The sequence below is a fragment of the Vitis vinifera genome, chromosome 5, assembly GCF_030704535.1.
Source record: "Vitis vinifera cultivar Pinot Noir 40024 chromosome 5, ASM3070453v1".
NCBI classification, from domain to species: Eukaryota; Viridiplantae; Streptophyta; class Magnoliopsida; order Vitales; family Vitaceae; genus Vitis; species Vitis vinifera.
Genome location: NC_081809.1, coordinates 4,169,097 through 4,181,501, shown reverse-complemented (window position 1 = coordinate 4,181,501; position 12,405 = coordinate 4,169,097). Strand labels below are relative to the sequence as shown.

The 12,405-nt window shown below is 33.8% G+C and overlaps 2 protein-coding genes across 5 annotated transcripts; one reads left to right on the top strand and one right to left on the bottom strand.

Annotated features, from left to right (window-relative positions):
- Positions 1-1,047: 1,047 nt before the first annotated feature.
- On the bottom strand, positions 1,048-4,610 carry LOC100240820 (sugar transporter ERD6-like 16). 3 transcript variants are annotated; one of them, XM_010651521.3, is made up of 18 exons: positions 4,358-4,610; positions 4,067-4,129; positions 3,719-3,808; positions 3,555-3,614; positions 3,403-3,468; positions 3,224-3,289; positions 3,069-3,144; positions 2,888-2,952; positions 2,708-2,800; positions 2,552-2,632; positions 2,339-2,423; positions 2,191-2,237; positions 2,050-2,112; positions 1,898-1,957; positions 1,762-1,815; positions 1,623-1,682; positions 1,446-1,560; positions 1,048-1,355 (listed from the first exon to the last, which is right to left on the bottom strand). In XM_010651521.3, exons 1-18 carry the CDS (start codon positions 4,547-4,549, stop codon positions 1,225-1,227), a joined length of 1,467 nt encoding a protein of 488 aa, XP_010649823.1. In that variant the 5' UTR covers positions 4,550-4,610; the 3' UTR covers positions 1,048-1,224. The 3 variants fall into 3 exon arrangements, with proteins under 3 accessions (XP_010649823.1, XP_059592805.1, XP_059592804.1); XM_059736822.1 differs by having other exon boundaries at positions 4,067-4,145; positions 4,358-4,436; XM_059736821.1 differs by lacking the exon at positions 1,623-1,682.
- Positions 4,611-8,115: 3,505 nt separating this feature from the next.
- On the top strand, positions 8,116-12,376 carry LOC100252741 (uncharacterized protein At4g15545). Of its 2 annotated transcripts, none has more exons than XM_019220055.2 (9): positions 8,116-8,455; positions 8,534-8,602; positions 9,064-9,120; positions 9,255-9,327; positions 9,790-9,873; positions 10,088-10,306; positions 11,417-11,459; positions 11,918-11,996; positions 12,078-12,376. In XM_019220055.2, the coding sequence occupies exons 1-9, from the start codon at positions 8,177-8,179 to the stop codon at positions 12,168-12,170; spliced, it is 996 nt and encodes a 331-aa protein (XP_019075600.1). In that variant the 5' UTR covers positions 8,116-8,176; the 3' UTR covers positions 12,171-12,376. The 2 variants fall into 2 exon arrangements, with proteins under 2 accessions (XP_019075600.1, XP_002278619.2); XM_002278583.5 differs by having other exon boundaries at positions 9,787-9,873.
- Positions 12,377-12,405: the final 29 nt, after the last annotated feature.

Sequence of the window (12,405 nt, the reverse complement as noted above, 5' to 3'; positions counted from 1 at the left end):
TTTCCAGGAACTATACATAACCCTAATTTTTACATAAAAGAGGAAAATAAGTGTAATAAGTTTGAAGTAACATATAAAATAATTTATTAATTTTAAATTAATTTTTTATATTTTATTTACTTTTTCTCTATATTTTATTTCCCTCGCATTTTCTCTCATATTTTTTGAGAACCAAACATTGACAAAGATCGTCAATCTATCCGTCTTTGTTTGTTTTGTTTACTACTTAATCATTATCATCCTTCATCCCATATTCATAATCAATGGTTAAGCTTATAACTTCAATCTTATCATTTTATGAACCTTTGAGGATGATATCATATTATATAACAATGTCGGGTGTTATGCCATTTTTTTTTTGTTTAAAAATCAAATCATAAAAAATATAAGGTTTTATTTGGCAATTGTTTTTTAAATTAATTTTGAAAAACAATTTTTTAGAATAATTATTGAAGAATATTCTATGATGTTTTGTAAAATAAATGTCTATTGAGACTTAAAATGCTAGATAAGTTTTCTATATTTTTAAATATATTTTAAAAGTGACTTTTATATATAGTGTTTTTTTAATCATTCTCCATATTTTTATAATTATTTTTTAAAATAATCCTAGATAAATAAGTGAAAATAATTGAAAACAACTAAAAAAATGTTGTCAAAACATCGTGTTTTCTATTTTTAAAAATAAAAAATTGTTTTATGATTTATGGGGATGTGTTTTCCCTTCTTTTCTTTCTTTCTTTTTTCTTTATTTTTTATTTTTTATTAACTAAACAGGCTCTAAGAAATTTGTTTTTGCCTTGGCCATGCCTTGGCCATAGGAGGTTCATCCCCTTCTTCAAGTCCATTTCACCAAGTCTGCTTTCTTCTTGGTCGCGTTACAATGGATTTTCCTAAATATGATTTCTACATGGGCATGCAAATTATTTTATTTTATTTTTATTTATAAAAATTAAAGAATTAGGCTTAGACTAATTCTCAACCCGGTCGCAGCCAGACATAAAGGCCTGCTTGAATCTATCTAGGGTGACCCAAACCTCAACCAAGAGAGCCCAAGGCCAGCTCGTCTAGACCTTCGTGCTACATTAAACAACTGTGTTCTTAAAAACATTTTGTTCACTTCATATGTCTACTTTGAAGTTGAGCCCTTTACACACCAGAGCTTTGAAACAGGTTTAAATGTTGGGCTATCCCAACAGCAATTGAAGTTTTTCTATGGAGGCTTTAGGAGTGGGAGTTGGAGAAGAGCATGTGAGCTTGAATTTCTTCCAGGGTCCGTCTTCTAGTTTCTGGTACTAGCTTTGCCACAAACAAAATTGCTGCAGCAGAGACAGCAGAATACAGGAAGAAGGCACCTGAAACATTCCTCTCATTCCATCACTTAATATCAACATACTACCTTGGTGGCAAACTGGCAATCTAAATGTTAGTATGCATGTTATTACCCGAGCTACTCCAGCTTATGAGATAGTTGAAAGTGTAGGAAACAGTCCAAGAACCAAACCAGTTTGCCCATATGGCTAAGCTTCCAGCTGCTCCCTTTACGTTTAGGGGGAATATCTGCAATTGAAGCAATTGTCATGGGAATGCTTTCAAATGTGTCTACATCAGTAGTCCATTACCTCGGACATAATAACCCAGGAAGCAGATCCTATCCCCGATGCAAAAGACCAAAAGTAGATCTGATTTCAGGAATCAAATCAGATCCTCAAAAATAATTGAAATAATTGTATTCATGGTTTGATTTCAAAATCTCCTCACCAGTACACCAGCTAGGACCATCATGGGGATCAACTTTAGTACTAGCTCATGATCCTGCGGCATTAATGGAGATTATGGGGATAGTAGAAGAAGAACTGGCTCAACTTTTTGGGGGTATAGGTAGAGGGTTGGTTACCTTCAAATAGAATGCAAGTCCAATCAGAAAGGTGCCCAAGAATGTCCCCACTGAAGATACCTGAATCACAACAAAACAATTTCCTTGTTTCTGAAACTTCCAAGTTGTTGTTCCCAAGCTCCAAGTTTATGGATTATGACTAGGCCCCTCACCAATAGAAGAGGTCTTCTTCCACATCTATCCATTAGTGCCACAGCTATGATAGTCACTGGAATCTGTGTCAGGTTTCAACCACAATGAGTCTATACAAAATGATCTTCAAAATGCAACCACTGTGAAAAATTGTTGAATACCTGACACAAACCAATGACTATTGTCCCAAATTTTCCTGAAGAAAATCCTGAAACCACAAGCTTAGGGAGAAGATTAGACTTGTAACAGAAATTCATGGAAAATTTTTGGTACCTGGTCATGGTCAGTAAGCTGCTTTTCTTTGGGTACCTGCTAATTCAAGAGTCGCACTTGCATAAGAGCCGATCGCACTGATTCCCCCAAATTGTTTGAACAACATCAATCCGACTCCTATCTGAACATCAAAACAAAGTCATGTGCAGGGATGACGACAAGAAAAGGTTAAGCCAAAAAAAGACATAAGCGTTATGCTATATAGCTTCTAGTAGAGTCAGCTGGGTAATGGGAAGGAAAAATGCTCACTATGACCGAGTGCAGGTATCTTTTTTGGAACAAATCCAGGAGCCTAATTTTAGGCATCTGTTGAAGCTTTTCTGTATATTCCTGGAAACCAAGAACATCAGTCATCTTCCTCATCCCAAAGGCTATTTACATTTTCAAAAAATTAAAAGTAACAACTTGGATTTCAGAAGCCTCGAAGGAAATATCAGCGTCCTTTCCGCGCAGCCTCTGCAATGAAGCTTCGAATTCTCTCTGTTGTCCAACCATCACCTGAAACACATAGTTTTCTCACATATCCTAACTCTTCTTCCCTGTTGAATACTAGTGAAGAGATTTGTTCCTATTTCTATAGCTTACCAGCCATCTTGGAGACTCCGGGACAAAAAACATTCCCAAGATCAGCATAAGGGAGGGAATCAGGCCTTCATACAAAGATCATCCATCAATCAGTCCTTGCCATTTTCGTACTCAATCACTATATGTTGTATTACATAACAGATTTGGTATTATGCAAACGAATGAAAAATGATAGATGTACCAACTAAAGCGAGCATTCTCCATGTTAGAACCGTCCCTAGCAGGTAAGTGATGGATCCCCCAACTTGAATCATGAGCTGTGGAAAAACCGAAAAAAGTAAGCAGAAAGTATACATCATTAACAATCTTGTTGCTCATTATTTGCAGCTCACCTACCTCATTCGATGATGTGAATCCTCCACGAAGATCCTTGGGTGCTATTTCAGCAATGAACACTGGTACCTTCTCCCTCATTATATATATTTCAAAGTTTATCATAAGATGTGGGATTCATGCTATTTTAATGGAAATCCATGAACAGGGTTTTGTGTGTGTGTGTGGAAAGAAATGCATACCACATAAGAAAATACTCCAATTCCATATCCTGTGCACATTCTTCCAATGTCAAGCAACAGAACACCCTTAAGAGATAAAAATTACTTCATTCATATAAGCAGCTGATATTTAGGCACTGAAGATCCTAGAAGTGTGTACAATTGATACAGACCTCAGCAAAACCAATGGCAAGCCACCCTATAATGCAGAAAATAGCAGCCACTCTCATTGTCTGCTTCCATTCCATAGAAAAACCATGTTGGTCAGTTTTGAAGATGTGGCTATATGTACTACTTGACCTGTGAATATCATGCGAGTTTCCCATTTGTAGCTTACCCCTTTCCTTCCAATGAAATTGGAGATATGCCCGCTTGTAATCCCCCCAATCATCGCCCCAATTGCCAATATGGAAGCAAATACTGAGTACTGCACAGACACAGAGGACATCAAAATTTTGGCTATGGAAATTGAATTCCTTGATGGAGTTTTCAACAGATTATTCAGTAGTCCATATGGAGTACTGCAAATGTTTTGGGTTCTTTACAGTAGTCTCTTTGAAGCTCTACTGCCTAAAATTTAACGCAAATCTTTTTTTGATTGATGAAGAATGATAATTGTTGGAGAAGTAGATAAACAGAGGCATAACAGATAAATTTTAGTTGAGAAAAAAAAAATTGACCAAACCTCAGCTAGTGAAAGATTGAGATCCTTCCTGATAGCTGTCTGAGTGGGAGATGAGTAGTGCACCTGCAAGTTCAGCTACCTACATCAAACATCAGAATCCAACCCAACTGAATATAAGTCAGTTTCCAGGTGATCTACAGAGGAAATGAGAGAAGTACTGCCTAGAACAAAGTGGTATAATTAAGGGGCAAAACCCCTCCAGCAAATATTAATATTGACAGTGTCAACTCATTGACTTTTTGAGTCTTTTATTTCTGGTGAAGACGACTGGTTTTTTGAAGCTCTACTCACACAACATCCAAACTGAAAAGAGCCCCAGACTGCAACTGTTGTGCTGAGCCATACAACTCCCAGAGACCCATTCTGGCTGGTGTTTCTTGGCGTGAGATCATCATCCTCTTCAAAGGAGATGTTCCCCTTCTCATCTTGCTGCATCAGTGGCTCTGTCATATCTTGTTGCAGGGTGCTTTCATGGTACTCCATCTGTTCTTGTTAATGCTGTCGTCAAATGGAAACCATACCCTTGGCTCCTTTTCTCTCTTCATTTCAACTCCCCACTATAATACACTCTCTACACATGAGTGGAATACATTTTGTAATCATTAAAGTTATGACAAGGAAAGTAAAAAAAAAAATGTTAAAAGAAAATTACTTTTCTTATTTATAAAATTAAAATATGAAATCATAAGACTCAAATGTATACACGTGATATTACTTAATTGATGATTTTTTCTTAACACTTACCAAAATTATATCTTTTTAATGATGAAACAGGGTGTTAATTATGTATTGAATTCTTCAGGAATATTTGGAAGTAGAATATAAATTTTATCTAAGGAGGAAATATGAAAATTTTAAAGAATTGAATAACTTTTTTTTTCCGTAAATTTGTATTCTACTTTTCTCATGATATAGGGATTGAAATTCAAAATGGGTGAAATTTTTAGTATAAATCCTCTTTAAAATACTAAAATTACATCCAATAGTAATTTTAAAAAGTGTTTTTCAGCCTAAAAATATTTTCAATGAAAACGTTTTTTTCTTAAAATGTTTTTAACAGAAGTGTTTTCATTAAAACTAATTTTCTAATGTTAATTATGTTTTATAACCCATGGTCCACTAAACTGATCGTGAACCACAAGCCATCAATAAGAGACAACATCGATTGATTGAAAGGGGCACACCCAACTCCACTCCAATAAGGGTGACTTTTGATTGAGAAATTAAAATTAAAAAATAATAATAATAAAAATAAATAAATAAATAATAAGTTAAAAAAATCCGAAACCCGTGAATCAGTGATTTGAACGTTTTGAGAAAGCTTCGTACTTGGTGATTATGATTTTGAAATTTTTGAAAGGTGTAAGCTGGCTCTGGCTTTAAACTCCTTTAAAAAGGCTTAAAAAGGAATCTTCTTTATTCTCTACTTTGTACTTCAGTTATCATGAAAGGGTTTGTCTGACTGTAATGTTAATTATTTTATGTGAAGTCCATGGTCCACTAAACCGATGGTCCAAGCTTCGTAGACGTGGAACACATGGTAGGTTCCTGAGCTCCGTTATGGCATCTTATACAAGTAGGGCACATTTCCTATATAACAAGGAGACAAAGTTTGACATGGTTGGTAAATAAGACATGAATCTAATGTATTTTTTGTAAGTTTAGATCGAGTATAAATGAATTTAGATCAAATTCGTATCAATTTACATAAATCATTTAATAAATAGGTGATTTTTGGGTCAATCTGTATAATACAAATTTAACCCAAATTGACTTATCTAATAGTCTCACTATTATCTCCATCATATTTTTAAATTATTTAGTCCATATTTGACTCATTTTAAATAAATAAGTCGATTAAGTTATAAACATGTTTGATTAAAACATTAATCATATAAACTTGTGTAAGACTTAACTTGATTATTAAATAAGAGAATTTGATTATTAAATGGGTTACATGACAGGTTTAATATTTGGGTTTATGTTTCTGGCACGGTTATTGTTCGTGTCGGGTTTAGGTTGAGTTATGTAGTAGAATACCTAGACTTTGATGCGACATAAACATGATCTATCAACACAAATTGTCACCTCTACTATACAACGATGAATTGATGCTTTTGTTTTTTTGGTAGATATCGAAAAATTACTATCAATCACTAAATATCACGCAAGTCTCATGATTTGCATTATAGTTTCGTTTATTCATAGCTTTGTACTTTAATTTTATTTGTTTGGACCTTAATTTAATAACTTACATCTCATTATATATATTCAAAGGTCTAGATTTGAGCTTTGATAAATATCACCTGAGTATTTTCCATAATAATAATAATAATAAAACCAAGATTAAAAAAAAAAATGAAGTCAAAACTGAAATATAAAATAATAGGATCATGGTACAATTGAACAAGACTTGATATATGAGACCACATAACTAGTACTAATAAATGAGATTCAATATAAACATAAGACACTTAAGTTATACACGAACACCACCTAACTTGTGATATTTTTTTATATGTATTAAAAAGTTATCTTAAATTCTTGAGTAAGAACTTAAAATTTATACCTTGTAATCTTTTAGGTTATGTCTTGTTTTGAAAATAATAATAAAATTAAAAAAATGTTGAGAAAAATGAATTTTTATATTTGATTATACTATGAAAAATACTATATATATATATATATATATATTAAAATTAATTAAAAAATATACATTTTCAAATTATTTTATCTTAATATTCATGAATTAAAATAAGTGAAATGAATTTGAAATAATATAAAAAAAAGATTGATTTTACATTTATTTTTTATTTCATTTTACTTTTTTTTTTTCTATTTTCTTTCACTTGCATTTTCTCTCAAAATTTATAGGAACCAAACATAACATTAAAATTGAAGAAAATACAAAGAAAAAAATAGAGGAAAAATAGAAGGTTATGATTAGTTCTCGGAAAATTTGAGAGAAAATGTGTGAGAAATAAAATAGAGAGGAAAAATATAAAAGGAAAAAAGTGAAGAAATATAATAAATAGATTTAAAATCAATAAATAAAAAATTTATTTGCTATTTAAAATTTATTTCACTTATTTTTTCCTCTTCTATCTAAAAATAAAATAATTTAAAAATATAAAAACTTTCAATTAATTTTAATTACATTTAATTTTCTTCCTTATTTTCCATGATGAAAGCAAACATGAAAAAAAAATATTTCTTTTAGCATTTTTTTCCTTAATGCTTCCCAATAACCAAACAAAAGGGAAAAAATAGAAAATAATTTTAAGATTAATAAGTTCAATATAATGATTAAATAATTTGAAAATATATTAGCTTTTAACTAATTTTAATTATATTTTATTTTCTTTTTTATTTTTCACTATACAATCGAACAGAAGAAAATAATTTTCCTTAATATATTTTTTTTCTTTAGTACTTTCTGGAAATCAAACATAACCTAACAATTAAATCTCCTAAAATTTTTTGAAAGTAATATTATTTTAAATTATGGGTTAATTTACTGCCTCCTCTGATATTTTGCTTAAATATATCTTCAATAATTTGAAATTTCATCAAAAACCTCTGCTTCGGGGTTACCCATATGGTCAATTTCATTGACTTAATTAATATTTGGATTACATTAATTATATCAATCAAATAAACCATATCAACAACTATCAGACAAAAAAGTCAAAGTCTGGAAGGTTTTACATGGCAGTGAATGAATTAATGGTGGTGAAAATGGAAGAATTATTCCCCTTCCTTTTTAATTATGTATTTCAAATTTTTGTCCTTTAATAGCCAAGCCTGTTGGGCTCAACTACACCAACCCGGCCCAACTCTTTAAATTGAAGCCCATTTCAAGAAGCCTTTGGGAAGGCCCAGATTTTCTCTGTCTCCTTTCACTCACTCTCACAGCCTCTATCCGTCCACAAACCTTACTACGCCATTAGGAGCCGCATATTTTTGACACACCCACACATGGCCACATGGGCCCTATCCCACCCTATCCTCACCCACTAAATAAAAAAAGAAATATAATAAATTAACAATATTAAACGGGGCCAAACGAGGGGAAAAGGTAATTACCATTAGAAAAAAAAAGGGAAAAAAATGTTTGCAAAAGAACCAGGTACTCCGAGCTTCGACCTACCCGAGGAAGTGCTCGAAGTTCTGCCCTCCGATCCATTCGAACAGCTCGATGTGGCTCGCAAAATCACCTCCATTGCGCTCTCCGCACGTGTCTCCGCCCTCGAATCTGAGGCTTCCGCTCTACGCTCCAAACTCGCCGACAAGGACGCCCTCGTCGCCGACCTCCACGATCAGATCGAGTCTCTCGACCATGCTCTCTCCGACGCCGCCGACAAGCTCTTCCTCGCCGAACAGGAGAAGGTCTGGATTTTTTTCCTGAAATGTGTGGGGTTTTGCTGACTCGTTTGCTTGACTCGGTGATTCGGTTCTCTGTTGCAGGAGAACTTGCTGAAGGAGAACGCATCGTTGTCCAATACTGTGAAGAAGCTTAATCGTGATGTCTCCAAGGTTGTTTTCTTCGTATTTACAGTTCATGATAATTATAAGTTCTCTATTCTTGGAAATTTTTTTTTTATTGAATATTAAGAATTTGGATTCAATGAATTGTTCAGCAGTTAGAAAACAGTCCAAAATTGATGGAATGTTCAGGGACTCGAATTCCTGATTTTATATCATCTAATCAGTTTACTAGTATTTATTCTGAATCTAACAAACCGTTTTTGCAGTTTCAGTTCGGCCAACTTTGATCGATGATTTTGAAATTGTGGTTTTTGGACTCTGATTGATAATTTACAGCATAAAAGACATAAATTTCTGTGCACATGTATTCAATTTCGTGCTATCATGTTGAATCCTTAGTAGCTGAATGCCATAATTTGATACCATTTGTTTATCAATTTAATATATTGAGAAAGATCATTTAACAATGAAAGGGATATTTTTTTTTTTTTGGATGTTTGTGTGTTCAGTTGGAGAGCTTTAGAAAGACACTCATGCTATCACTTAAAGAGGATGAAGAGAGTTCTGTGAGTTATCTTCTTTGTGTGATCCCCCATGCCTAAAAATTTTTATTTCTTCATCAGAGGCATCAGTTTGGTAGAAACTACTTGCCATTTGATAACAGAGTGTATTTTGATAACTAAAGCTAGTTTTTCCACAGGGAGCATCTCCGCAGGTTGTTGCCAAACAGATGGCAGCCCAATCGAGTTTATCTTCTGCTTCAATGACTGGAGGTCTTTTTCACTGTTTCTATCCACTTCATTTACTGTTCCAATTGTTCTTACCAGTTACCACTAATTGGCCGTGGATCATAAAACTGGTTCACCAATGGTTTAGCAGTGTGCATGGGGGGAAATCAAACTTGCAAATTGATTTCAGTTTCCCATGGAAATGTGTTGAATTTTCCAAAATCAAACATTCTTATGGTTGATTTTTTTGTTTTTTTTTTTTTTTCAAAATTTTTCCATGATATGTGCTCTGACACATCCTGCTTTACCATTGGTAGAAAATTCTTGTGCTTTAGTGGAAAATATAGAAGATGCCTGAGAAGAATTACCCTTTTTGAATAATTTTGTGATGGCCTCTTACTGATTCAAAGTAACTGCTGGTTTGAGTTTAGATGATGCCTTCTTTTTTACAAGTATTAATTCCAAAAGGAAAAAAAAAAAAAAAAACCTTATGTTATGTTTCAGAAGACGATGCTACATCAAGATATTCTTCTACACGAAGCCAGTACTCAGAAATTGGAAATTCATTTGCAGAGGATCGGGAGACGGATGGTATGTTGTTGTTGTTGTTTTAAGTGCAAACCTAAAATTGAAAGTTGTGTTCATTGGATAACAACCACTTCATTTTGCAGAAGTGTTCTCTTTATTGAATGGATGGATTTATGTGTTTGCTACATGTGGTGTTTTATCAATGATGAAAAGCTTTGAAATTGTATATAATATGACTCTTTTTATTTTTCTTATTTCTTGTTAATTGTTATGGCAGCCTCAAGAGCTGGCATATCACATGGCTTCCTCTTAGCATCCCAAACTAACACACCTCGGCTTACTCCTCCCGGCTCGCCTCCTACTCTATCCGCATCGGTATCCCCAAGGCGACATTCAATTTCACTTTCAACCTCAAGAGGAATGTTTGATGATAGGCCTTCAGTGCCCACTAGCCAGCACAGTTCAATGTCAAGCTCTGAGTCCGGATCACAAACTGGTTAGCTCTAGAACTTTCTTTTACAAAAAATTTTGTACTATCTAATCTTTTTTTAAGCCAGGATCTGGTAGCTCCATGCTGCCTTGTCAAATGGTGCTACCAAGTCCTGTGCTTAAGCTCCTGCACTGAACTCTACTGGAATCAGATATTGATGACATCACCTATTTATTGCTATTTCTTTTTATTATGTTAAGAAAGTTAAGAATCCATTGGCTCCATTGTGGTGATGCCAATAGGATCATTTTAGTCAATTATCTTTTAAGCTTTATGCCTTTCACCAAATAGTCTACAATTCTGAAGCCAAATTTCAAATATTTTCTTTTGTAATAATAGAACCATGCATGATCGTAAAAATAAAAATAAAATACTAGGAGTGAAACTGATCAGCTGCCCATGATTGTGAACGATATAACATGGCATATTACAAATCGAAGCCTAATCATCCTGTGTTACAGCTAAGATGCTTAACCTTTTATTCTGCTTTTCATTTAGAAATTTTGGTCAAGAAGTTGCACAACAAGACATGTTTATATGCTAGTGTTAACTTGTTTCTCCAGCTATTGCATTCCTGGAATGTACCCTCTCTTTTTGGTTCTTAATCCATGTCTTTCCCTTGGCTGAGTTATTAATCTTGTAATCTGAAGTGTTATGCTCTAGGCAGTGTTTGTCAAAACTGAAAAGATGGTGTTAAATCTCCTTGATCTTGAATTTGTAGTAGTAAAAATTTAAAGCTATTGAAAGGGTAACCAATTTATGATGTCAAAAGCAACATAGAAACCACATTCAGCATTGGGTGGTAATTAGCAGACTGCACATTGAGCAAACACACTTGATATGTGTTAATGTTCAGAACTGAAATGGGATACCAGACAACCACCCCTTGGACATGAAAATGCCTTTTTTACAAAAGATTTGCATGAAGGAACTCATACAAATTGATGTGTATGGGGCAGTTATGATTTTAATGTAATAGTGGTGATCATTCTATTTTGAATCATCATGACCTCATCTTTTATGGATCTTCAACATAGTTATTTGTTTTTGTGGCATTTCCCTTTAGATTTATATTTATTACATTATATTCTTAGTCCTTGTGTTCTTTTGTTCCAGGACGAACTCGAGTTGATGGAAAAGAGTTTTTCCGCCAAGTCAGGTAAACATACGCTAAACTTGGAACATTCATGTGGTACTAAATGATGTCAAAGTCATTAAAAATCCAAAAATTAAAATAAAAATGAAGAGTTAAAAAAGAAAAGCTTAACTCTGTGCACTGTGTCCCTGAAAGTGATCATACATAGCAAGCATGGTCAAAGCTGATTTTATGAGCTCAGAATGCAGTCTGTTCTAGTGGCTACAGTTCTGTTTCTATTGAAATCACAGACTGTTTGCAGGATTTTAGATTGTACACCTATTTTTCAGCAGTCAGTGATTACAAGTTTATACACTTGACAAATAATCTAAATATTGTACTTAGGTACTGAATTACTTATGAATTTTCTGATTGTTCCAAATAATTATAGCATGATATATATGTTCTTCCTCAATTGTTCAATTCAATCCTTTAAGACCAGGACGTTCAAGAGTTGCCCAACTGGTCCTTTTTGTTTTCAGGAGCCGTTTGTCTTACGAGCAGTTTGGTGCATTTCTAGCAAATGTCAAGGAACTAAATTCCCACAAGCAAACAAGAGAGGTATATATTCTCCTCTCTCCCTGTCACAAATGAACTTCTCTTCCTGTCAACATTTGATCCAACAAAATATCCACATTTCAGGAGACGCTAAGGAAGGCAGATGAGATTTTTGGCCCAGATAACAAGGACCTCTATGCTGTATTCGAGGGATTGATCACTCGCAACGTCCATTGAAATTTGTTTGCAGAAACCGCACCATATATGTCTGTCAGCTTGGCTTTTTTGAAATTACCAGCAGTCTCTTATGCAGTTTGTGCTGTAAATTAAACAATTTAAACTATGATGAGGTGTAACAACACTATTCTATGAACCCCCCTCGTTAAAATTTTCATATCAAGTTGTAATTCGGGTGACAAAAAATCAAAATGTTATGTTCTGCATCTTTGAATTGGTCTAGGAGATGGGGGTC